Genomic DNA, 27,373 nt, shown 5'->3' on the forward strand with positions numbered 1-27,373 from the left:
GAAGCAAAGGGGATGCTGCACTGCTGAAGAAGTTGGGACCCTGTCTACCATACGCCAGGGATTAAGGAGGAGTTGAAAAGAAACCACCTCTGAAGTGACCATTTATGACCAGGCACGCAAATACAACTGTCTGAATTCACAAGAGCTCTTTAAATACAGTGTAAAATCAATTTCAAAGAAGGAGCATTTTCATAATTAGCTAATTCCTATCAACACCCTGAAAGAACAGCCTTCCACTGATAGCAAAGTGTTGCTTACCAGCTGGAAATGAGTAACACCGATTGTACATTTTTCATTCATTTCCTTCTGGTGTTTGTTCTGTATTAGACACTCCATCAGGTCTCCAGAATCAATCTGGTTATCTGCAACCTCCTGAATAAGACATGAAAGGCATAAAAATTAGCTACTCTTACGAGTCATGGGTTTTATGTTCTTTTAGCCCACTGTGACCAGGAAATATGGAACTCACAGTCCCACTCTCCATGGTGAGCTGACCACCCTAGAGATGCACCACACAACTCCAGTACACAACTATGTTTATACAGTTCAGAAAAGAACCATCTCAGAAACACACACACTTCAGACTCAGGAAAACACATTGCAGAGACTCAGTGATTACATGACATATTAAAATTAGGTGCCTTCACTGCTCTTTAACTACTCAGCCCTACACCAGTGAAGTTATTTCAGCAGTGCTGAGCAGCTGCACAGAGTAGAGTGGCTAAAAACGCTGCCTGCATGTAAAGGAGAAGGAAAAAAGTCTAGTATTTAACTCACTGTAAAGAGTGTTTTTTGCCAATTACAGAGCAAATTTAATCTTCAAACTAGCTTTTCTGCTAGGGCTATGACAACAGCAGAAACACTAGCTGGAACTAATAATTTTTATTTCAGGGTGATTTTTTTTAATTAAAGACTTTTGGAACTGATTACCTCTGATTTTACTTTTGAACTGTAGCAAGAACTAATACTAAAACTCTCTAACCTTTCCCACTGAGCTTTTTCCTCAAAGATATTCACACTATTACAGAATACTCACATGACAGAATGTCTGGATAATGGGCTCACATGCTCTCATCAGCAAGGCTTCAATTTGAATGTCCTGCAGAAAATAAGCAGTTTTTCATTTTCACAGTGAATGCACAAGAGAAAAGGACTCCAGGAGAAACCTGGGCTAACAACTCAAACTCAATCCAGTTCACAGGGTTTTGAAAAATGCAATCCAGACAGCTCTGCCCTTTAGCTCTGGAAATCCCGGTGTTCACTCCTGCCAATATGGCAAATGCAAGACAAGCCTTATGGGAAGAGCCTGGTCTCCACAGAAACTCCTGGCTTGGATAATTCAGCCATTCTCCTCCAAACTGGGTGATAGAGCATTAGAAATCACCTTACACCTAGGCAGGAGTTGAAGATTTAGCATAGTTCTGAGCAAATCAAAGTTTCTAACCACTGGAAGGAAGCTTTCCCTAGGGCACAGTGTAAATTTTAAGAGATACAGGGAACAGTCTGGGGCTCGACAGTTAAATATGAAGCTTTGTAAAATAGATAAAACTGCCAACACCACTGAAATCTCTACTATGTACCTGGTGGTTATGGCTTGCAGAATTTTTGGGACTGATAGGGAAGTTGCAATACAGTACTCAAAACTACTTGCAAGCAAAATCTCAAGTCCCATCACATATCTTGACTTGTATTAAAGGTAACTGGGTTTCTGTGCAAATCTTAGTTTCACTCCTGTAAGTGATCTTTAAAGCAAGAGAAATGCCATCAACAGCCTAAAATCCTGTTGTTCACTTCTCTTTCTCAAGAATCTCCATGAAAAACTTCCACTGTATGGGGGTAAAAAGGATGTTTTTCGATGCAAGAATACTGCATTTCTACAGCTTCTCTAACCTCAGGCTTTTTCATCGTTATTAAAATGACATGCTTAACTAGACATGCTTAACTATTGCCTTTACCTCAGGCTGAAAACCACTCACCTCAGACTCCAGCTCAGTGAGGTTTCCCACTATGTCTCTGCAATCAGACACCAAGTCATCAAGATGGTCCTGAAGGCATTCCAGCTCCTACAGAAACAGACATTTTAGTGTGTGATCCAACAACCCAAGTTGAAATTTTGGGCTTAAAACATTGTTACACATGTGAAACTGCCCTCCTTTTTGTGAAGTCCTAAATCTCATTTAATCCCACTCCTCTACTAGCACTCCCAGAACACACACATATAGCAGTAACTGAAAGTGTTGGTCTAGGATGTTACCACTTGTTCTCAAAAGCTGCATGATGTGCTTTCACTTCTGGAATATCACATTTAATTTTCCCTTTCCATAACCTAAGGAGAGGTTAGTTACCCAACCTATGATGGGCACTTCAAAAAGAGAGCGGTGTCTACAGCATCTGCTGCAGAATGGTCCCTTTGCTACAGCCCTCCTATGGGCACAGCAATTTAACATGATAGTATTTGTTGAAACTTTTTAAGTACCTGCAGATGTTAGTTCAGTTCTGCATAAACACAGGAAGCATGACAGTACTTGCCAAATGGAAATGGGATAAAGTTTATGTGGGAAATATCAAGCTTGTAATAGAATATTACAAGTAGGAAGTTGAGGGAGGTAGGGTTGCTTCATTAAAGCCCTTTTTGCTAACTGTCCCCTTCTCCCTTCTCATTCCGCTAACATTTGAACATGCAAAGCTTCTTTGCACCTCCTGTCTCTGAGTCTGGTGCAGAGTGTTTCAAACTGCACCAATTTTTAACATGGTCTCCACTATAAAGAGGCAGTGAGATGTCCCTTTATCCCCTTTCTGTCCTTCCCACCCCTCCAGTTTTGCAAACAAAGTACCAGTGATATTGTGTATAGTACCTGCCCTGTCTCTGTCTTTTCACTGCACCACTTCCCCAAGTCAATCATGCACTTGTCCTGGAGGGCTGGGTCCAGCTTCACATCCATGGCTCGCTGATGGAGGATTCTCTGGACCTCTGCTCTGCACTCTCGTGATAGCTGCAAGAAGAACAGGGAGTGTTTGGCATACAGGGTCCCTAAATCCACACAGGGCAAACAGGATGCTGTCAGGTAAGGTTCTGAGAGTGACCACAAACGCCATCATCAATCCCAGAAGTCACACGAGTCCTGCACTGCTCAGCACAGGCCTGCCAGGTCCCCAACAAGAAATCCTGGTTTCAAAAGAGCTTGGAGCTCTGTCATTTAGTTTAGATAGAAGCTCCTCTTGTTCCACTAAGTTTAATTTTATATTCTTAAATCTCTACTTCACTTTTTGAAATATGATGTCAGATCAGGTCCCCAGGTTATCTGCTGCACCATCCCCACTTACTCAAGGCCACAGACTGATTCTGGAGAAGAAAAGTCAAAGTAGCTCATGCCCTCAATTCCAAACCAGAAGCCCAGAATAAGGCAATGTAGCCCAGCTGTAATTTCTTCTCAGCAATCCCCACTGCAGCACATCAGAGTCAGCACTTGCAAAACAGGAAGAAACAAACTGTAGAAAACCAAGGGATACTGGTATGGTGCTTATCAGACCTAAAACGCACCAGTTGAAGCTTAAAGCTTCATACATTTAAAAATCCAAACCACTGGAAGTTACCTAGCATTCTGTCAACAGAACTGGAAACAAATACAGGTCTAACCTCCCATAAGTTTGCTTCCAAGATTAATCTCAAAATGACAGCTGCTCCCTTAGCCTACTTCCCAAAAGAAAAACACATTTAAAAACCTCTTCTCTCTCTGATAGATTATTTGCAGGGTGGCTATTGATTTCTTTGGTCAGCACTAATATAAAATGGAACGAAAAAGTCTCAACTCAGCAGACTAAGAAACTGCATTAAAAAAAATTATTCCTAAAAGACATACTTTCAATCAGTACTTGACCTCTGCCACAAAAGACCTTTTAAATCAAGCTGTGGAAATTAATTTTTAAACTGAGCCCTTGTATAAACCCATCAACTCCTAGGGGCTGTGTACACTACAGTGCCAAAAGAAATGGAACTGAGTACCCAGGTGCCTTCATCTGAGTGCCTTGCTAAAGGCACGAGAGGGCAGCAAACTTGAAAAGAGCACCTCTCAACCACAAATGCGATTATGGTGGATCTCCAGACTGCAGGGCAGCAAGTCAGATCCCCACTGCCTTCTTTAAAGACAGCATAAGCACAATTACCAGTACAGCAAGCTCCAAAGAACTGGAATGATGCATTATATCAATAGGAAGAATTAAATGGAATATAATCTGAAGCTGGGCACAAATCAAAACTTAATTAGAAGCGGCCAAGGAAAGCTGATCCTGAAACTCCTTTTTGCATAAAACCAATTTTGCAGCTACGCTGGCTATCTGCAAGGAATCACATTCCTCTTTGGAAAGACATGAGGGAGAACTTGGACTGCATTTGAACAGAAATGTAAGTCAGTGTCAGCACACAGGTCTCTCCACGGGTCTGCCATTCCTGCTGGGCCTATTTTGCCTTACCAGAACAACTACCTAGGCCTTCAGGGCACCCTTGAGGAAGAGCTGGGCACCCCAAGCAGTGCAACTACCACCTGCAGTAAATGATTTAAAGTAGGTTTTCTGAGTTCTGGCAGTTTTAGCATAGAGTGTTCAACTTCCAAATGTGTGAGCAACCCTTCTACCACAGATCAACAAGTACCAAGTTGCCCATCAGTACTTACCCTCCTTCCTTGCTCCTCTGTGCGATACGCATGCCTGTACAAGCAGGAGAAAACAGCCCCTGGAGGCATCAGCTCACTGGTCTCATTCCAGCCATGGGTATGGCAGAGGCGGGAGGCATCTCCCTGACACTTGCGGTAAAGGACTGTGTCCAATCTGCAAACAGAAAAGTTATCCCGAAATGCTTTTGGGACAGAAAATCCACTTCAGGTTTCAGGCACCACCAGGACACCAATCAGCAGCAGTGTCTGACCAACTGAACCAACAGGATTCCAAATTCCAATTTTGAATCAACTCCCTAAATAACACCAAAACCTTTAATTACAGATCAAATTTTCAACACTTCTTGAAGCACCTCCCATTTCTTCTGCAGCATGCCAGCCACTTGGCTGACACATGAGAAAAATCATCTCCTTGATGTCCTGAACCAGCAGAAAGGCAGGTACATACCACATCTTGCTTGTGTAATATCTTACACATACTTTGTACTGCTGCCATTCTGAAACACCAATTCCATAAAAACCTAAATTGGATTGATTCTGTCTGCCCTGGATTTGAGCCAGCTGAAATCAGTGTCCCCTGCTTGGCATCTAAGTGAAGATCTCTTAAGATGATGTCTAATTACATGAAAGTTAAGTGAGATATTACTGACTTTCCAAAATGGAATCTTCATATTTATAAACACTATAGGAAACAAACATGAAGTGATTTCGGTGGACACAATTACATAGACAATGATAAAGATATCAACAAAACCCTATCTACTCTGTGCATATGTCTGAGGCACATGGTCAGTACAACAGATTTATAAACCAGTTCTGGGGAACAGTGGTTAAACAAAGATAAGCTAATCTTGCCCAGCCTGCACTATGAATTAGAATTATCCTTACTCCCAAGAAAATGCAAATACTCAGTCTTCCTTCTTCCAATCCCTTAAGTTTGACTCAAACAACTAATTACCTGCTGGAAACAGTACAGGCAGGAGACACAGCAATGAAGACAAACAGGAAGGGGGGAAAAATTAAGTATTCTTGTCTGCCTATGGAGATAATTATTGAGACTACTAAATGAACAGCCAAAAAGCCTTAAACTCCCTGGTCCATGAAGCCCCTTATATTTTAAAAGCAGAAGGTTCACAGAGCACATCAGCTCTCAGCTGCTGGCAATGCTGTCCATAAATACATGACTTGTTATGAGTCAAGATTTTCTTAATGTTTGATTTGAACACTCCTTGCAGTAATCGAAGCCCAGGACTTCTTGCCTTACACTCTTTGTGGCCACTAAGAACAATTATTCAATTTCCTGCAGTAAGGCCATTTAATGTACTCTATTTCCTCACCTCTCAATCTTCTTTAGAAGACAAGCCAAACACTTATTCTTTCCTCACTGGTCACGTTTATCACATTTATTCTCGCCTCATCCTAACCAACACTGGCACAAGGGGCTTTGTATATATTTAAAACAAAGCACTGCCATCTCTGGATGAGAAAGATGGAAAAGTAGTGCTCTGAAGGGTATTATATCTGCTCTACAGGCTGTAATCACACCCAGAGAATTTGAAAAAAGGCATAAATGGAGGCAGGAAGCTTCTCACACAGTGAGTCTTTGTTATACTTATAAACTTGGGTTTCCTTAAGTTCCATATTGCAGCACTTAGAGCAGACACAACTGGCTGCCACCTGCAGAGAAAGAGACCTTCAACTTCAATATGGTCAGACAGAATTCTTTAATTAGATGCAATGAATTTTAGAGCTCAAACTTGAGCACTTTTTAAGGTTGCACCACTTCTACAAGAGTACCTGATTTAAGTGGCATCACACCTTTTCTAAGCAGCTTTTGCTTTTAGTGTTCTAAACAGGCATTAACACCCTACCAACCTGCCATACTTGAAGGTCCTCTTCTGAACAATCACAAGCTATACTGTTTTACAAGGAACTGCTAATGCATACAAACACTTAATACAAGTAACATCAAATAAAGATATATCTTGTTTTACAATACTCACTTCCAGTCACGAGATATAAAATACTGGAGCTCCAGGAGCCTATGCTCACAGTCCTCTACCATTTTCTCAGTGTACAAGTGCTCCATCAGACAAGACAGAATCCTGCAAACAGAAGAAAAAGCCAGGCCACAGACTGTTAAAATCATGCTAAGCTTCCCTGTAACAGCTGGTGTTGCCAAATCAGTCTTTCCAGTGAACCATAGATAAGATGTTCAAACTCAGTGAAGATCTTTCTCTTCCTTCAAAAAGGTTACATCTAAAACAAGTGTATATCAGATTTGTACTCTCTCACGTTCCATTGTTTTAGTTATCTCAGCAAGTTTGATATACAACAAAATCGTAAGAAGTATTCCACAGAAAATCTGGCTCAGGGCAGAACATATTATCACACCTGAAGACAAAGGAGACACCTGTCTCTGCCTTATGGATTTGCTTATCTGGCCTTTCCAGGCTTGTTACATTGTGATATTGCTTGAGATTTACATAGTTAGAGAAATTAGCACACCAAATGTTACAAACTTAGTCTAAGTGTCCGTGATAGCTCCATCCTTCACCAGTGCTAAACCAGTCCTCCTATAAAAATACTGGCCTGCTTGTACAGCAAGAATGGAGACAGCTCAGTTCAACCCTCTATGACTGGTCTGGAGTCACTAGTCTGGACAGGTTTTAGTGTCTCTACTGGTCAGCCACACAACCTTTACAGATGCCTAACAGGAAAAAACCCATCAGTTCTAACTGAGAGGCACCTACATGGGGTCTCCAGACCGTATGTGCTTGCAGGCTGTCTGTATCACCGACTCGCAGGCCTCGTTCAGCGCGCGGTCGATGCGATAGTCAGCACCGGGGTCCGTTTCCTGAATCAGGGTTTGAAGCTGGAAGAAAGGAATTGTGGATAGGAAAACAAATGTTAAAGACCTAAATGAGAGCACTTAAAACCTCTCAGTGTGGCAATTCTAGGCCAGTAACAACATCACAATGTATGAACTCTGCTCTGCAGTGTTTTATTTTAAGAACTTGTGCTGCCAACTCCAGCACTGCTGGACCCTAATTATCATTATGAAGGTATCCCAGGAACATTGTATGAGACCAGTCACACACTGAAGGTCAGCTGTAAACTTGGACTACTTATGTACCAATTTACAGACTAGAACAGGTAAAATCTGAATACTCTATTTGTGATCTGTCTTAAGCTTTGATGGTAGCCTCAATTCCATAAGGCTGACGATATCAAACACACAAATTTGTCGTATTTTTATGAATACTATTTACAACTGAAACCCAAATCAATGTCTAAAGATCATGTGCCTATCTACAAAGTCTAAACCAGTTTTTAGTTGCCTGGAGAGTACAATGTCCTGTTCTGATGCCCCATGAGGTAACATTTCCTCAGGGATGCCTGCTCAAGCTTTTGGAAGTCAGGAACTATAGTACACATTTTTTTATTATGTGTATGTATGTGTGTGTCTAAGGTATAAAATAAGTTATAAAACAGGACACCCTGTTTTAACTACTTAAGAGAGGTCATAGTGTAAGTGAAAGATGAAAATAAAAACTTTCCAAAGATTTAGAGACCAGGTGTGCCAACCCAAAGCTGATATCCCAGCACTCCCTTTATGACTTCTAAATACTTTCAGTTGTCATAGGTAAATGCAGTATGAACAGCTCCATCAAATCTTTTTTTCCTGTGAAACAGCTGTTCTGACAAAAGCTGCAAAAAACAATTCTCTCTTATTAGTAAGGAAACATCATTTAGCATATTTAGCACTATGTTACAAAATCAAATCCGGACACAGTAATTTGGGAGGTGTCTGCTGGGCCAGGGGAAGAGAATTTGGGTAAATCTCAATTCTGGGACAAAGGTAGCTTCTGGACCATAATTCAGCCAAGGATCCCCATGCCCCACTTCATTTTCCATCAAGCTGTGAATTTCCAAAGACTGATGGAAGGCAGACTGGTATCATCATTCGGCAGGCAAACATCTTCAGCTGACAAATTTGAAGGAAAAAAAAAAGAAGAGGTTGCTGAGAAGGCAACTGCACACCAACATCAAATGGTCTACATGCTCCTAGCATCTTGACACTTAGTTAATGGTTTTAGTCATTGGCCCTCAGCCCAACTAAATCAAAAGCACAGTTACAATTTTATTCTCTACCTTTCAAAGTCTGCACCGAAACACCATCCAGGAAACTCCCAGGGGCAAAACCCTAACATCTCAAAACACAGGCAAGAAAAAAAGCATCAGAGAACTGGAGAAAATACAAGCTAGCACAATTTATCCAACAGGAAACTTGCAGTCATGAGGACAGACCACAGACTGCCTGGGAGGAACACAGGATTTGCTGCGACTCGCTCTTAATTATGCCCAGCGTCAGCTTCTAAGGGATGCAGGCAGCTGAAAAGGCCTACCTATCAAAAATTTTTGGGATACTTTAATTAAAAAAATAAATAAATAAACGTTTTATACAACTCTGACAGTGGTCAAACAGAAGCCAATACAGTTCATAACATAGTGGCACCTTAATTGAATGTGCTCTTTACAAACTTTTTAAGAGTCACTGCAAGAGGGAGAAGAATATTGTGGTTTTGCTGGTGCAGACACACAGCCTGCATGGATGCATTTACTCTGCGTGTAAAGTTGATGGGATTACTTCAAATTAGGTGACTTACATATCAAAGGTGGAATTTACTCCCTCAAGGACAAATCGGTGAATAGAACCTCAAACCCAACATTTTTTTTATACACACAGATTAGATAAACTGGCCAGAGCATTATGTAGGCAGGATTCTTCCTCAGGTCTCAATTAATTGGTATTTCTGTTGCTATCAAGTGGAAGAGGCCAAAGCACACTGGGTACAACAGCTCAGAAGCACTGAAGCACCTCCTTATCCTTCCACCCTGTTTTGGGCACTACTGCAGAATTCCCAATCTTAATTCTCAACCACATGCAAGATGTGCAGCACCAAGCCAGCTGCCCTGACTGCAGGGAAGCAGGAATAATTTGGCAACAGTGATAAAAGTGAAGGTTGTATAGGATTTTCCTCCCTCACACAACAAACCCTCACAGCTGAAAAGCAGCTGGATAAACTCTACAATCCCCTGAACTTTTATCCTGGAAATGGAACTAAATTAACAATGAACTACCAATTTAACAGCTGTATTAGAAATTGGAGGCAAGAAATATATGCCCTTTTAGCAGGGATTGGAGTTTTAGATGCTCAAAGGTCTGAACAGAAAAAAACCCCCAAAGATAAGACCAGGGCAACACAGAAGCCACATATTTGAAAAATGATTTGCCAACAGCTCTAATACAAAATACTGCTTTCACCAAGCAACACCAGAGGTGCTATATACTGCCAGTACAGCTGCAGACCTTTGAACGGCTGATGCTCACAATTAAGTGACACTTAATCTCCTATCTGATGACCCACCACAGCACACGTGTGCATAGGATCCCTTACGTCCACAGCTGGGCACAATGAGGCTCAACACACATCCAGGGGTTCTCTTTCTAACTTAGGCCAAACCACTTACAGAAAGCCATTGTTCTCCACCCTTCACAGAGCTTTAGAATTTTGGCAAGTTCACTGTTGAAACGAAGACAAAACCCCCACACAGCTTTGACACTTAGGTCTAGATGTGCTTCTTGCACAACAGCAGTTAGGTGTGAGCAGAGACTCTCACATGCAAGATGACTCCGGCTGAGGTGTCTCACAAGAAATGGAACTTCTCAGATTAAAATACTGGGGGTTTGAGAATGTCTAAGAATGCATTTTGTTGACAGTTTTAAATACAAATAATCACTCAATCTGGATGAAGGAAAGGGTATGAGTCAATGCTCTTGCCTTGCAGGAAAATAAAATGGAGGTTCTTTGGTTGTGTTTTGTTGTTTTAGGATTCTTTAGGTTGTTTTTGGCAGATGGGCAAAAGTCTTCCTTTCATAAGACGAGCAGAATCAGAGCAAACCTTCACAGACAGGACAGTAAGTAAAACCAGATCCAAATTAGATGTTTTCCCTTCCAATTGCCTCCAGCAAACTTTCTAGGCATGTGTGCCCGGTCAAAGAGCTTCTATAAGGAAGAATTTCAGGACAAGAACTATTGCTTTGAGTTAGCCAAGAAATCATGGTGCTGTACTAGCATTACCTCATGATGCTGCTAAAAGCACAGGGATGTGAGTCTTTGACTCTATAGAAAAGACAACATCTGGAGATGGACCCAAAGAACTGCAGCAAGCTCTGCTGGGACCACCCCAGAGCACCTGTGCTGTTCTCTGTTTCTGCAGGTGAAAATGTAGGAGTGCCACACACAACAGCTCCACCATCAAGAGCCACAGCAGAACCATATGTCTAAGGTGCTCTCTAGGTACCCAGAAAGAACTGAAATGGCTCCAGCTTACTCTAAAGGATGGATCTCTAACTTCCCTTCTTCAGGGCTTGCCATCTGGGCCAACCTCATGTGACAAGGAGTTGGAGTCTCTAGCACAAGTTGCCTAGTATCTGGAAGACTTTCACACAATATTCTCTTCCTTGCAAAGGTAATGTATCCGCCTTGGAACGTGAAAATAGGAAGCTCATTCTAACACAATAAATCAAAACACAACAAAGACACTGACAACCCTTACCATTCAAATACAAAATATAAGAACAATAAATTATTTAGTATTTCAAAAGCTGTAGGCAGCTATGTAATAGCACCATGTCAGTCTTCAGAAACTCAGAACACTGGAACGTTTATTCTGTTCTTGCAATCATCTATTTCCTCTTGCCCATAAAAATCCAGACAAACTAAATGTAGTTTATAAAATCAACACCTTATTTGCTTCTTTCTGCTGTCCTTTGCCCAGAGAACAAAACACATTTAACTTGAAGGAGACTCATGGACGATCCTATTTACTATTGCATCAACTTACTGCAAAAAAATTAAAGCAGTATCTTAAGTATAAGAGAATTAAAAAACCTCCAAACCTGCTCAAAATTTCTAAAGATATTTTTCTCTGGAAGTCTGAAATCCTGTATCACTTTTGGGGGTCTCCTGTTTTGACTTACGACTTGTTCTGAACATGCACTTCATGATCTAAAAGTTATTCCCAAGATTAACTGATCTTATGAATATTTGCAAATAACAAAATTCTGAAGCAGCAGTTTCAATTTTGTATTTAAACAGAAACAAATACTCAGTTTCTCACACAAAGGCTGCAGAGCATAAGTAATGCACTACAGATCCCCGCAGGAATGACTCAAACTGTACAGCTGCTGCACAAGTACACCTGGTATTTATGCAGAAAAGCTTCACCACAAAAGCACCCAATGCCTTACAAAAATTTAACAGGTATTAATTTATCTTTGATAATACACACAAACTGGCATCATGTGAGGCTCAAGTTTTAAGCTACATTTACAACAGAAATGTATAGAACAGTGGTTCTGTATATTAAAAGAAGTCAAGAGCATACATCTCCCCAAATTCCTACATCAGCACTAACACTCCTTTGCCATTTTTATCATTGATGTCACTTTCTTGGGGTCATGGGTCATTAAAACCAAGTACTAAGTACAAAAATGTAATTTCATATTAAAAAGCACTAATGAGTTTGAACAAAAATTAAATTGTTTTCAATTTAAAGAAATGATAAGCAGGATGTATTTGGGCCAAAATGGAGTTAAAAAAAAGGCAAAATAAATATTCCATTTTACAGAGATATTTTGGAGGAAAATAACATTTCCTTCACTGGCTGCAACTACATCAACCCACAGCAGTCTGCTGTACCTCCCTGTCCCTGAAGTTCCATTTCCATCCTTAAAGCTGAATGAAATAGCAAAAATAAAACTGAGTGGGAAGGTGCTTTGAAAGGTTTTGTGCATTTCCAAGGACAGGGCACAGGGGGAAAAGTAAAGGAAGAAAAGGGAAGAGGGGGGAAAGGGAAGGAGAAGAAATATTTTAGAATTATAAACAGCAAGTTTCCCTACATCTTACACCCAAGGAGAGAATTCCATGACTTCAAAGCTGGTGAGGAAGAACTAAAGAAGATCCAATACAAAACCCAGAGCACAACAATGCAAAATGTATTTTTGAGGGCAAAAACACCACCCCTTACTGATGTGCTGCTAGATAGCATGGCAATTACACAACTGCTTCCAGCATTCAGTGGCACCCAGCAGAGCCAGGCTGACTTCAGCAGAACCTCCATCGCAAGGCAAAACATTGACAGACAAATCAATGCTTCTACCAACTGAGCAAACTTAAGTGAAGTGATAGAAAAGCTCCTTACTGCCTGCTGACAATTGAGCCCGACGCTGCCCTTTTCACCCCGGACTACTTTCATCAGGCAGTGCAGGGTGCGACCTTTCCGATGGAGGCCGGAGCAGTGGTGCTCGATCTCCCCTCGGCAGCTCAGGATGATTTCTGGGCTCAGTGAGAAGTCTTCCATCAGCATGCGCCGGTAATCCAGCATTTCACCCTGGCACTCACTGCTCACTTGTCGACCTGAGCCAAGAGAAGATGATGTTATTTAGTTTCAATGCTTAGCAGAGCCCTTCTTGACCTGTGCTACCAGCGAGTTGGAAGAGCAGAGACAATCAAGAGTCCACGCTCTGAACAACACCAGACTGCAACAAATGTGCTGGAGCATTTGTGCTGGGGAATAAAGCAGAGGTTATGGTAGCTCCTGTCATTTAAACAACCTTGTAAAATATAGCCAGTCTATGGATTTAACACAGTTTTTTAAAAAAGAATGCCTGAAAGATTAAGAGAATCTGATTTTGGATTTCACATTACAGGAGTTGCTTCTGACAAACAGCGGAAAGCACTCATGGATCTGCAGTTCTGTAGCACAAGTCAGCTTTTCCCCTTATGCTCAAGGGCTCCTTTTCCCACTAGTGTTCCACTTTGGTAGTTCACCAGCTTGGTATGTAACAGAGAGGAATTTGTTTGGACAGCAGGTTAAACACTTTCTCCAAGGAGAGGGTTTTCTAGGGCAATAATACATAAATGCTCAGGAAGCCAAAAATCAGACTAAAACAAGAGTGTATATGGAGTGTCCAACAAACCACTGCAGCTGCATAGAAATCTTGCTGTAGTAAATGCTTAGACCTGCTATAAGCTTTCCTGCAGACCCCATCACAACCTATTCATATGTGCACAACATCCCATGGAACATAGGACACTCCAACAGGGGCTGCCAGGCATTGTAACACATGCACATGGAGCTGTGTGGAATAATTAGTGCTCCTCCTGGGCTATGCCTCATGCAGGAGACACTGCAGAACCTGTTCCACCATGAAAGTAAATAACTGAACAGCAGTTTTCTGCATGTAATTCAGGAAACCACCTGCCCTACTGCAGGGAGAAGTAAAAAAAAAAAATCCCACAATTTTTCTACAAACAGGGTACATCATTTCCACATCAATCAGAAGCAATGAGTTAGTCAAACTCACAAATGTAGAGACTGCTTATGGAATTATGGCAGCCTTCCCATCCCATGCCAGAGGCACTGCAGCATGCAGCCCTGCTGCTCACTCTGAAAACCACACAGCTGCATGCCAAGAGGAAAAACAAACAGTTCTCCAGTGCAGATCTAGAGGATGCAACACATTATTTCACATTATGGCAATTTCACAGAGAACCTTTAGCATGGTCCAGCTGCACTGAGCCTTCTAATGCCTTTGGAAACAGCAGCTGGTGTTAGGACACCTCCAGCTTACATTAACTTAAATGATCAAAAATAATATTCTCACACTTACCTTCCTTCTATATAGGGAAAAACCAGAGTCACAGAAATAAGGCATTTACCCAAGCTACTGAACTGCAAGAAAAAACATTATTTACAGCAGGCAGAGGACTGAGTATCCCTGGTTTTCCCTGAGTGAGGATAAACAGGTTCTCTATTCAGTGTTTTAACCTTGTAGCATATTTAATGCTTACTACACAATGGAGGAAAAGAGCTGCTTGAATTCACAGTGAATAGAAGGATTTGCAACTATACATCAGCAGTCCAAGTGGGATTTGCTATTTTGCATTTTAAACTTCTTGTCTGCACAAAAGAAGTCAGTGGCAGGAGGGGTTTACTCAGCTATTCTGATCATCAAAACAACAGTGATGAAAGCACCATGATGAGGAACTTTGTCTTTGAAACAAAGTTTGGAAAAAGGTTCTTGGAGAAGAAGGCTTTAAATACACAAAGTTGAAGGTCCCTCATTTTAAAACCAAGGTGCCAGCAAGTTTTGAACTCCACTTACCTCTGTGCACAGCAGACTCTAAGCACATCAACAGATAGGAAAGCCGGGCTTCCCGAGAGCGGGGCAGGTTCTCCACATTACAGCGGTATTTCTTCAGGTCACTTTTACAGGACTTGGCCAGTGAGTAACTGACTTTGTAGTCCTGGGCAATGAGCTTCTGGCGGGTCGTCAGCGCATCACGACACTGCAGGAGACACATTGGGATGGTGGAATGAGCTTCCGTGTGCTGGTGGCAGAGAGCTGGCCCTGCTGCTGTCGAGTTTTCAAGTTGGATCTCAGGAAACAACCGATGCTTTTAAATTTATGTGTTTAAGCTGGGCTGCAGCTAAATTTCATTTGTCTCATAGAAAGCACACAGTTAACAATGCACACTGAGGTCAACGGATCAGGGGTATCAAAGGGAGCAGCTCTCAAAACTGCACATTCATCCAGCTTTTTGTGAAGAGCTACAGCTGAGAGCGTGACTCATTTGTGGTAACTAGGAGCAGTTGCTGACATTTACCCCAGCTGTGGTACATGCTCACCCCATGCCCTCAAGAAAGAACTTTTTCCAGTTGCATTTACAAAATAGTGCATTTCTTGGATTTGTTCTGCAACGCACTGAGGAGATGACAGCAGATAAAACAGTCTAACTGTGGGAATTTCTAGCCATTTTCCACAACTGGTGAGGTTCATGAGGATGCACTGTGGCCAAACCCGAACCTAGCAGCTGCAAGAATAACCCTCCGAATTTCATCCAAAAAAGGGCCTGTAAAAACACTGCTACACTTCATAGCTTTTGGTTTACATTATGTGGAAATTAAATCTGAGAGCAGCAGATAACTCAGAATAGCTCAAGCAAATTTCCCCATTCCCAGCCCACTTGAAAGGAAGGAAAACAGTGAATATGTAGGTAGGGAGAAGAGGGAGCAATCTTGGCACAAGGAACAGAAAAGCCCTAGAACCCGCTCCCCACTTCCTTACGTCAGGTTTTTGACTTCACTCCCTCCTTCCCACACCTACTCGAGGACCTGGAAAGCCCTACTCCAAGATATTCCCACACCCTCTTTCATGCTCCTGTGCAGTCTCAGACCCTGGGACTGGACAAATTTACAGCTCTGAACACAGGGAGGTACTGGCTCGCAGATACCTCATCACCTGAAGTAGGGAAAGGCTGGATACAGCCTGGGAACCAGTTTTGGATGACAAAAAGCGAGCCACCCACCAGCAGCTATTGCTGGCTACATGTGTATGCAGCAGCAGCCGACGCCATCAGCACGGAGGGACTCTTTGCTGGGTAACAGTTTCTACAAAACCAGTGACTTTGCAGATGGTCCAACCTTGGCAGCTCTGAGAGTGAGAACTACACTTAGTGTTCCTTCTGCTCTGCAAACTGCGTCCTCAGAGCATCCACCCCTCTCTCCCTACGAAGTCATCTGCTGCAGCTTGGTCTAACCTCTCTACATCTTACTCATACCTCGGTCAGCTGATCATGGAAAACACCCTTCAAAAACTACCAGTGTCCCTGTGTAACTAAAAAGAAGTTAAGCAACAGCAGCAGCTCATTTCAGTAACACGTTTCTACAAAATGGAGCTTTCTTTCAAGCCCTCAGTGATCACTCATTCAGATTTGAATTTGTTAATTGGAACCAAGCTGTCAGACAGCTAATGCATTTAACAAAAAGGAAATTAGTCTGATCCCTCCAGCACTCTGAATCAGGCTCCTTCAGCAGATCAACTCTGAGGAGATCTTTACAGATATTCATCTTCATATCCTTTCTGACATTATAATTCCATATAATCCCAAACACTATGATGCTGCTTCTAAAATCACTGAAGGCATTGCTGCCTTAACAAAGCACCTATGCCAATACCAACTGTTCATGACTAGCTTTCTAGAACAACTTTTTTTGCTGTTGTTGAAAACCACATCAAGAAAACCACGAAGAAAACTTCAGTCACTGAACTGCGCATCCTTCCCACAGAATGTGATGCTTGAAAACACAAGTGAAACAAACACAGCTTCATTTTTGTTTCTAATCTGTACAATTAGAACAGCATTTATTCAAGGCTTACCTCAGCATGCTGTGACTCCTACTTTAAACAGTCAATCACAATGCTACCACTTGAGCTCCATGTCTGCCTCCCCAAATTACCCACCCAAAAGCTTTGATTTATTTAAAACCTTTAAAGACTGAAACTTGAAACACAAAAACATAAAAGTAAAAAGCATTTGTTAAAGCAGACGATTATCTGGCTAGGAAGATGACAGATTTTCCTTAACACTGGAAAAGAATAATGCAGTCTGGACTGAGGAATGATCTGATGATTTCTGCAGTAAGGATTTGTCTCACCAGGATACGTACCTTTTCACTCATTGATTCTTCAAACTTGTGATTAAAGAGGCACTTGTATACTCGGCCTTCCCCAGCCTGAGTCTGTAAAACAGAACAATAACATTTGCCATTAAAGTTAAGACTTGTGACACTTAACGAGCAGGCTAAACTACACCTGAAGAGAATTTTTTTAAGCTAACAATATATTTGAGTTAATACTTCAAATGACAGTGATAGCTTCTATGCAATAAAAATCCTTTAAATTTTATTGCATTTTTAAAAATCTGGTCATGTTCATCACCCTTTTAGTGTCACGACTCTCAGCTAATACAAGCTATTTGACACTGAACAATGCAGCTCTTCAGCTCATGCTCTAGGCATAGGAAGTGCTGCAAGTACAGTCAGACCAGGCTTACCTTGTGCAACAGCTCACAGCTGTAGAAAAGAGTGGTCACTCACCTCTGCCTTTCCTCCCCCACTCCCTGTCACACCAGCTATGACGCCCATTAAACCATTTATGCCAATTCAGTTCATTAACTCATTGGAAATAATGCACGTTTGTTGGGTGAGTGAATTTAATACTGGAATTATTGCAAAATGACAGCTACAAGGTATCTGTTTCCAGTATTATACAATATCACTCAGGCTCCAGTTTACACTTCCATTCCTTTTTCCAGAGAGGTTTTGGGGTTTTTTAAATGGATTACTGTAGAGAGAAGGGAAGAGGAAAGTACTCACATTTTCACAGAATCGTTCTCTGTCATCTCGGCATGCAAAGTAGAGATGCCGGTCCAGGTGGAAGTCATCGGAAGAGAGTTCAGCTACACGAAGAATTGCCTTCTTACACTGATCAGAAACCTGGATTCGAGGATCAGTCTCCTCTGCCTCTTTTACCAGGCCTTTTTCCAGGCATGCCACCACCTCTCCTTGCGAGTGAGCATCCTATAGGAGAACAAGACATCTGTAACCAAGCTTTTACATAATCAAGTGATCTGTGATTCTGGCTAAGTACCACATTAATTAAGCAACAAATTGTCTACATATAGACTTCCCAACATTTAGCCTAAACCACATTTAAATTCAGAGGAGGCAACAATTAAGACCTGTACTGACCACACTTCATACATCACCATCCCACTGACAGTCACCATGAAATCCCTCCCTCCAATGCTCTGGGCTTGTTTTAATGTGACTTAATGAGATTATCACTACTTAGTCACACTGCTCAGAGCAGTTTACCAAAACAGCCAAATTATCTTTAATCTGACACAGCTTTCTTGGCACCATGGCAACAGCAAGGAACAGCATCACATTAAGAAGATACTTGGAGAGAGAAAAATCATAGTTTTGCCATGCCCTCAGTTTGGGTGGTGAAAATTCATGATGCAAAAAAGGCCACAAAGGAGCTTTGACTAATGTAGGCTTCTGAATGCTAATTCCCTTACCAAGAGAATAAAAAATTGCAAAGCATTCAACAGTAGACAGAGGTCTCGGACAAAGCAGTTCTGGCCCAGTGCTGTGCACCACATCCACTGTTCTGCAGGCCTGGAGACAACCTTGGACTGTGAGCAGCAACTGCCACTGAACATAGAGAGCCTGTGCTTTGTTTGAAAGCCTGGAAGAGGCAGGACAAAGCTCAGCAAAGCTCCACTTAGTTTCCTATATCCTCTTTATGTGCTTAGAAAGAGAACCGTGCTCTCTATCTCTGTAGAAGGTCTGGGTCCCCAAATGGACTCTACTGGTATAGACTTCTCAAGGCTGCTGCAAGGTTTTCATGTGAAGGCCACCTTAATTTATGCTGCTCTGCTGCGAAAGGATATTGCCACTAAACTTAGGCTGTCTGAGTATGCAACAAGGCATGCACGTTCACATTCAGCTGAATCACCCAGCCTGGCATTTGCAGTCACCATTTAGGAGCCATCCCTTCAGCTTGCTCTGTCAAGCAGATCATCCACTGCTGTTACAGGAGCATGAGTAAGAGAGCAGTCTCCATAAAACATGTCCATGACTACTCAAAGCCATGCAACTCTCCCAAATCTTTTTCTTCTGACGTGTCTCCTTACACAGGCAGCCTTCGATTCCTGTCTTAATTCTGCTACACTTGGAGCACAGGCAGAATTTGGCAGATTACTTGTTAACTTGTAAACACAACCCAGAAACATCATCAGTTTAAAAAGGCTAAAAGAAGTTTTCCCCTACCAAAAAAAAAAACCAAACCAAAAATCAAACGAAAGCAGAAAACCCAAAACCCACACTCCCCAAAATTCCTTTTTTTGGTTTGCTCCTTTCTTTGAGTGAGAACTGGCCAATTCCATATGCTGAGTAGGTATCTTTGAAGAAATATACATCAACAGTCCCTTTAGGACTGAACCTCAAATCTGGATTCTGAGGAATACTACTTAGAAGTACATTTGCCACATCACTTAAAATTGCCATTTATCCATAACCACATCAAAAACAAACACTGTTCTGCAAACCCTCATGGTCAGTCACAGGTAGCAATTACAGCTGAGAAGATGTCACGTGTGAATGATTGAAAACAACCATTTTAAGCTCCTCCGGCACATTTTTGCTCCTGCCCAAGTCAAGTTGCAGCTGGGAGGCAAGGCAGACCAAGGTTATTTTCACTCACCTGCAGCTTTCCTTTGCAAGCCAGCAAGGAGGGCACAAGGCAAGCTTTTCCTGCTAGGAAAATCAGAAGTTTCCTGGTTTACTGCAGGGTGGGTTTAGATTCCTGGTCAGTGTCATATTATATATGTAAGTAAACCTATTTTTAATAGGAAATCTGGAAAGCAGGTTTCCATATGCTGGATGTTGAACATTTGCTGTTACACTTTAGGGATACAACATGAAATGGCTCATTTATTGCATTTCTTTGCTAATAGTGTTTTCACATTTGGGCAGATCATCCTGAAGTGCTGGCTACTCTGCTGCCCTGTGTTAGAGCAATATTGAAACATGGCAGACTCAACAGAAACACACAAACGAACCCATCTGGCTCCTGAAACATGCCCTTTCCTCCAACTATCAAGCATTTTACACGCCTCCTTGTGGTACCCTTCATGTTCCTGTCCCCACATGACACTGTTTGGAAGATTTACTGGCCTAATCTGGGGTTCATTTTCAGGCAGATCAGGTCCCTACAGTGCTAGTGCTGACTAGTTCAGCAATTTTAAGGAGAGCCTGACTTCATTTCCTCAAAAGCGCACGAAGGCACCCACACTACTGCCAAACAGAGCATGGGACTCAACAAACATGGTTTAGAGAAATATCACTTCAAGTTTTAATTACAGCGTAACACCTACTGTATTTAATATTGTACAATCTCTTATTGCAGACTGGAAGCGAAAACAAATGTGTGTACAGCTGCACTCAACCATCCTGTTCTAAAGCAGCTGGCAGTGAAGGCTCATTCCGAGGATGGCAGCACAATTTTGACACACACTGGTGGTACCTGCATCACTACCCAGCTCTACACCACAACAGCTGCCTGTTCCCACCTGCATTCCATGTGCCAACAGTCCCGCACGGTCAGCTCAGCTTCAGAGGCACCAAAGTCAAGGGTCATCATCCCACAGCAGGAGCTCTCCCAGTCCTGCTCCAGCACCAGCTACCTGGTGTGTGCAAGGGGGAAATACCTGCTGCAGCTCTGCTGTGGAATGAATCTCAAAAAAGATTTTCCTCTATCCAGCACCCATTGTCAGAAAACCTCCATAGCAGTTGAAAACCTCTAAGTTCACTCCAAAAGTCAGGACTAGTGCAAAACAGCTGCCTGTTGACAAAGTCTAGGCCTCATTTCTCTGTAGCAATACACTGAAATACAAGAGAGTAAATCTAAAAACCATATATGGTTCTTGGAACATAGCTTCACCACCACTATCAAGCTTTAAATGGAGGATTTTAACTGAAAGTATTGCAAATATCTGTAAAACATACTAGATAATTACCTAGTCTGGAGAATCTTGAAACTCTTCATAGCTTTATTAAAGGATATACCTAGATCCACAAAGGATACAAGTAGCTTTCCAGTACTGTCCCACAGCACTTTGAGCCACAGAGGAATGGAACTTAGTTCTAAATGTGCCCAAGCAAATCCCCTTCAGCACAACACTCTGTGAGATTTTAATCCTATGACTAAAATTCAAACTCCAGGCATGCAGCTTTAGGCCAAAACAGAATTTTAAAAACATTAGGTTTACTATTCATTTTCCATTAGAAATTTTACTTTCCCCCCAGTGTAGCTTAGGCTTTGCAACTGTTGGGGTTTTTTTGGTCATTTTTCAGAAGTTTCCTGGAAAGGATTTTATCCTGTCTGAAACCTGACATGCCTCAAGTACACATCTGTTCCAGCTGCAGCCTATCAGAGAGAAGCTAGAAAAGTGATCAAAAGAGTAAAAAGAAGCAGCAGGCAGAAGGGTAAAATATAACCTGTCTCATCAGCACAGCACCCTGCACTGGACAATTGTGGAAACCTGCTGGAGCCAGAGCAGCCAGGCTATGGAAAACCAGTCAGCAGATCAACTGGGAGCTCCAGTTCAGCATTCCACCTGGCTAACCCACACACCAGGGATGCTGGGATGCCTCTCAGATTAGCTAATTCCCAATACTTCAGATGATAGGACACTGCATACTACTACACATACACTGCTATACTAGTACACTGAGTAAACAAAGACTGAGCTGAATGTCATAATCTCTTCCCATTTAGACTCAGTTTCTTCTGTGTCCAGTACTTTTGTGAAACTAAGGAAAGAGAGCAACTGTACTGGAAGCATTTAGAGGTAAAAAACAAAAACAAAACCAAGAAAACAATGGTGTTTTAAGGTGTCTTCCTTTAGGAAAAATACTGTTATCTGATAAAGTACTGCAAGAGATGTGCAATTGACACTTATGCAGCCTTCATTATGGCAAATAATCAACTACAGCTTGGACATCATAGCCAAATAGCACCCTGGCAACTAGACACTACCCGCTAGAGTTTGATACAATCCTGGACCCGACCAAGATTAGGAAAATAGCTCATTTCAGTCAGCAGCTGAAGAAAAGCTCCACTGCAATTACCCATTTCAATTTCAAATTAGATCCCTATTGCATGAAGATAAAACAACTTTTAAATACCAGGAGACCAAATTCATTATGAAACACAACATCCAACTGGAGAGGTGACTGAGATTACTTTTAAATGTTTCTCCACTAGCTGGAAAAAGACAAAGACACCCCCCCCCCACCAACACCTCCACAACACAGGCATGTTAGAAAACCTAATGCTTTCACATGACACATCTACAGCCTTTCTGCTACATACAGCAAAATGAAGTCTAGGGTCAGATCAAGACTTCTAAGCTGAACTTTACTGCTCTTACAAAGCAGAAACCCAACTACAAATGTGTGAAAAGAAAGCACAGAAACCACCACATCAGAAGCAACACACTCAGCAAGAACAGAATTCAATTAGGAACTATCGAGCAAGTTGAAACAAAAGGAAGTATAGAAAAGGAACGTGGTTAGCTAGCAGAGAAGCTTCAAAGGGCAGTGTAATTCCAGATGATCAACTTAAGTGCCTTTCACAGTTAAAAATGCCAGCTTATCCCAGTTACTCTGATGAAGCTCTCATACTGCAATCTACTAGCTGCCTGATGTAGATGGAGTTCATGGTCTAGCTGTGCTTATTTCCATAAAAAAAGAGAGAAAGAACCTCTTCCCCCATCTTCCTCCTCAGGTGTCCAGGTCCTATTTATTAAATTCACAGTTACCTTCAGTCATACAAAAAGGTAATGACTGTTTCTCTACAGGTAAGCTCTCAGGAGCTACAGCATGGAAATAAAACCTTAACCAGCATCTGATGGGAGCAAATTAGATTTCTCTGAAGCAGCAAAGGGATAGAACAGAACACTGACAAAAGAAATGCTTGCATAGCCATTTATAGCTGTTTCCATAGCAGTATAGGGTACTTCAGTTGCTCCAAGTGCCAAGGATGACAGCATAACAAAAGATATATGACAGGCTGCAACGCTTTCACAAACCAAGGCACAATATTCTGGGTTGGGTACCAAGAAAGCGAGGAATATGCCTAAGCCATAGTAAAACCCATGGAAGTTTGGTTAGTGACCACTTTGCTAGCCCACAGAAACTTGGTGACCCAAAGTTTCCCTCTCTTTGGTGCCTTGTGACCTCAGCAGCCCAGCCATCCTCCCCCTTCACCCGCCTGAACCGATCAACATGGCAGGTTGTGCACAGTTACACACACACAGGCCTGCCCACATTGGCTTCACTCCTACCATATGAGATTTGGTTTATGCTTACAAAATCCCCTCTGCTGCACCCCTTCAGTGCTACTGTAAATATTTGACTTTATTTAAATTTGGTCAAGCCACAGGTAATATGCAGACCTGACACACAGGATGCATGTTACACTTCTGATTCTATACTGATTGTTAAAAGCAGTTTTTCATTCTCATTTCATGAGGTCTTTCAGCCCAGTATTACAAGAGAGCCTTTACTTCATGGAGAAAGCAAGTTACTCAGCTGTTAGCAGTCTGAACCTATAGTGCATCCAAGTTCCTCCCACTTCTACGGTTACTTTTGTTCTTGTTTCCAGAAATGAGTCCTCATTTTTGTACTTTCTGTGGCTCAGCTAAGTCTTCTGGAATACACTAGAACTTAAATTTAACACACTAGCTGCTTATAGCTGTGAATATCACAAACAACTAGGAAAGCTTCTTTTTTTAACCAAAAACTGTGTATCTTATTGCAAACCCTTTCATTAATAGCTCATTTATGAGACTGTTATAAGCATAAAAGCTGTAATTCAAAAAACACTGTAAAAAGTTGATAGGCTAATTTTAACTTTAACCCTAAACATAAAAACTTAGAGAAAAGTCACTCATTCCTGCAGCACTACATAACTGCTGCCTGCCTTAGCTATGCTGAAGCAGGCAGGGAAAGACAATCCCTTGAAAACAACCCCACATCTAGTCACTATAAACTGTTCATTGCATCAACTTCTGCTTAAGTCTCACATAGCAAAAGAACACCGATTTAGTAAAACCAGGACAGTATTGGCAAGTCTGAACTACTAAAACGTGACACCACATACCCTGTGCCCTTCAACTGATTTTTTAGGGGCAGAGGAAAGGAGAAGCAAACAGATAAATGGTGTTGATCCAGTCTATCAACTAGAGCCTGAGAAAGCAGAAAGGGTTATAGCACAGGCATCATCACCTTGATAACCTTCCTGCCAGACCCAACCAGACTGTGAAATAAGCCAGGCAATAGGCATGCTTAAATCTATTGTTTGGATTCACTATACTGAGTCAAGCTTGAGAGTACCTCATCAAAGAGACAACTACCTGCCAGATCACCTGCAGTGGTGTGTGGAAAGACAAATGAAAGTCTCTGCATAGTCGTTCCTCACAGAGAAACGAATGCATGTTTATTAAAAAGGAACTGCAAACAATCAGGACATCACCCTATTCAGACAGATGAGATACACCACGTATTTTCTCAGTTGCAAGCAGGACAGTAATACTACTGCAGAGCCTCCACATCCGTTTCCTGAAGTGAATGACTTTTACAAGTCTATTGACAACCTACATGTTTTCTGGATACCTTTTCTCCAGGTCGAATGCTGCCACATTTCAGGAGATTGATGTCAGCTTTGCAGTCATCCATGAAGCCACAGATCAAGCGATAATCGCTGAAGATAATGGCTGTCATTTTAGTGATGTACTGATGGCACTGGTATTCAGTGATGTTGCCTCTGTGATCCACCAAACATGACACCAGGAACCCTTTACCAACTGGTTCATCTGCACACTCCTTTATCTGTTAAAAAAAAAAAAAAAAAAAAAGAAAGAAAAAAAAAGAAAATTACAGCGGCTGCAGCTATTCAATTTAACCTTATAAGAAAATCCTCAAAGAAACTTGCATCTGTAGCTTCAAAATCTGCTAGCAAAGAAACCCTCTAGGCTTTAGTTTGATTTTCAGTAAGTCAGAATAACTGAAAATATTTCAGAAATGAGAAATCTCATGTGTGCCAGCATGCAAAAAAAGCAAACACAGCGACCTTGAGGATTATAAACTCTATTGCTCAATAATCGTCTTTTATAATTACACTGAACCCCTGCAATCAAGTAGACTTGTAGGAAAAATGCTAGTTTGACAAACCTTTATTTAGAACACTGAGCATATTACATCTCTAAATCATACTTAGACCCCCATTAGCCACCTGACCTCACACAATATAAGATTTTGGTCAGAAGTGAGACTGATTCAAAAGTCAACACTATTTATGGAACTGTTTATAACTTGCTGGGAGATGAAAAATATTCTAAAGGAAAATCCTCATCAAATTCTTTTCTATGAGGCTCTTGCATGAACTGATTGTTGGTACTAAAACCATTTTACTCAGTGGTCTAAAAAAAGTAAAAATCACTGCTAACCAAAGCTGAAAGCTGTGCAGGGATTGGAAAAGCAGCGTACAAGAACAGACAGGTCCCCAGTATAAATCACAGCCTGCACTGCTCAGGGAAGCAGACAGTCAGGCCAAACCCTCCACCTCTGGAAGTAAAAGATGCAGGCAGTTTTGACAGTGTCTTTCCAAGGGAAGGGGAGAACATGGTTACTTATCAGTTAAGGATGGTCCCTGGAGGAATCTTTCAATAGAAGCAGTGCAATGCTCCAAGGAGCACCAAGACTACACAACTCTTTAACCCTGGCAAGCCCATGTTGAAATACTTGCCCAGTTCTGGTGGCCCCTGCTCAGGAGCGTACTGAAAATCGCAGCCATAACGCTGCAGAAAGAACTCCTGGCAGGCAGACGCTTAAGTTCAGAGCTGACAGGTTTGCAAGGAATAGATACAGGTTTGCAATGGGCTGACTTGATTACATCAAAGATTTGTCCCTGTAAAAATACTGAAGGGCTCATCAATCTCAAGGAAGATCTATGGCAATCAATAATTCTGGCAGTTTCAGATAACAAGCAAGGGCAGCGCTAAGGGAACAGGCAGGAAACCATTTTATCGGTTCTCAAATACCAAGTAGGAATATTTATATTGGAAATTTTAAAAAATGGAGAGCTGTCTCTAGGAAGATATATTCTAATTCAAACAAGAATAACTCAGGGCACCCTATGACAGACTCACACAGGTCAGACTAGATGAATAAAACAGATCTCTGCCTCAGCTTATGAGACCATTACTTTCCGTGTAACAAATAAAAAATTCAACATTTTAAACATCATTATTTGAAGGCAGATGTAGGGTGGTGAAATATTTTATATTTACTCTAAATAGCTACTAGAAAAACATTTACTAAGGTCAATGTAATTGTTACAGATAAGGTATAAAATACATTTCAAAGTGAAAACACATAGGACCCTTGCAGGGTGAACAGGACAGAGCTGAGCAAGTGCTCTCTGAGAAAGCTGCATCTTTGGTTTGGCCCTACTTCAGCTCAAGTACCGTGAGCCAAACCAGCACACAACGGCAACATGCTGTTTTTGGAAGAGTTTGGCTTTGGAAACAGCCCCAGAGCTCCACAGCCTGAGCCACTGAACTGCAGAAAAGACCAAGCGATCATGTTATTGCCAGGCCACTTCTGAAGCAACCACCGTTATCTGGTGGCCAACTATAATTCTAGGTTAAAGCTCTTGCCAGAACTTATAAAAACCACAACAGCTGAGAAGAAAAGAAATTGAAATTTGAAACTGTATTTAGGTGATAAAATTAAAGGTGCACTTTTCAGAACATACCCATACCCAGTTGGGTCAGTCACCATTTCCCAAATGACTTTTTCTAGGAATTGCTCTTCTAGTTTTATTTTGTTCTGAGTGCAAAGCAATACTTTAAACAGAGCTCATTCAACCAGCAAAAAGTCACCTATACCTGTTAGTGGAAATTTAAGGAATAGGTTAATAGTGGGAATATGAATAGGTTGATACTATATGTGAGGAGTATATGCCCACTATATATCTGTTTTAAAGAGTTTTGTAGAAGTACCTTTAAAAAAATGTTAGTGGAATGGTTTATGCACCTGTCTCAGTATTAAACACCAGAAGATCAAACATGAGATTATTATTCCTTATCTAACCTTTTTCTTTAACTAAACACCACTCATCAAATGGCAAAATTCTAAAATTACGTACACTCTTC

At 41.5% G+C, this 27,373-nt stretch overlaps 1 protein-coding gene across 1 annotated transcript in view; it reads right to left on the reverse strand.

Annotated features, from left to right (window-relative positions):
* GLG1 (golgi glycoprotein 1) overlaps positions 1-27,373 on the reverse strand; it is a 79,184-nt gene that overhangs the window by 9,334 nt on the left and 42,477 nt on the right. Inside the window, exons 4-15 of the mRNA XM_042027375.1 lie at positions 24,831-25,046; positions 17,961-18,164; positions 17,253-17,324; positions 14,908-15,091; positions 12,942-13,156; positions 7,424-7,545; positions 6,674-6,775; positions 4,671-4,824; positions 2,856-2,993; positions 1,977-2,063; positions 1,037-1,099; positions 259-372 (exon numbers count right to left, since the gene is read on the reverse strand). Of these exons, the coding sequence (XP_041883309.1) occupies positions 259-372; positions 1,037-1,099; positions 1,977-2,063; positions 2,856-2,993; positions 4,671-4,824; positions 6,674-6,775; positions 7,424-7,545; positions 12,942-13,156; positions 14,908-15,091; positions 17,253-17,324; positions 17,961-18,164; positions 24,831-25,046 (1,671 nt within the window). The remainder of the gene's footprint in view (positions 1-258; positions 373-1,036; positions 1,100-1,976; positions 2,064-2,855; positions 2,994-4,670; positions 4,825-6,673; positions 6,776-7,423; positions 7,546-12,941; positions 13,157-14,907; positions 15,092-17,252; positions 17,325-17,960; positions 18,165-24,830; positions 25,047-27,373) is intronic.

This window comes from Corvus kubaryi, unplaced genomic scaffold (assembly GCF_017639235.1).
Source record: "Corvus kubaryi isolate FWS band 111438036 unplaced genomic scaffold, C.kubaryi_AGA036_p1.0 37300, whole genome shotgun sequence".
In the NCBI taxonomy this organism is placed as follows: Eukaryota; Metazoa; Chordata; class Aves; order Passeriformes; family Corvidae; genus Corvus; species Corvus kubaryi.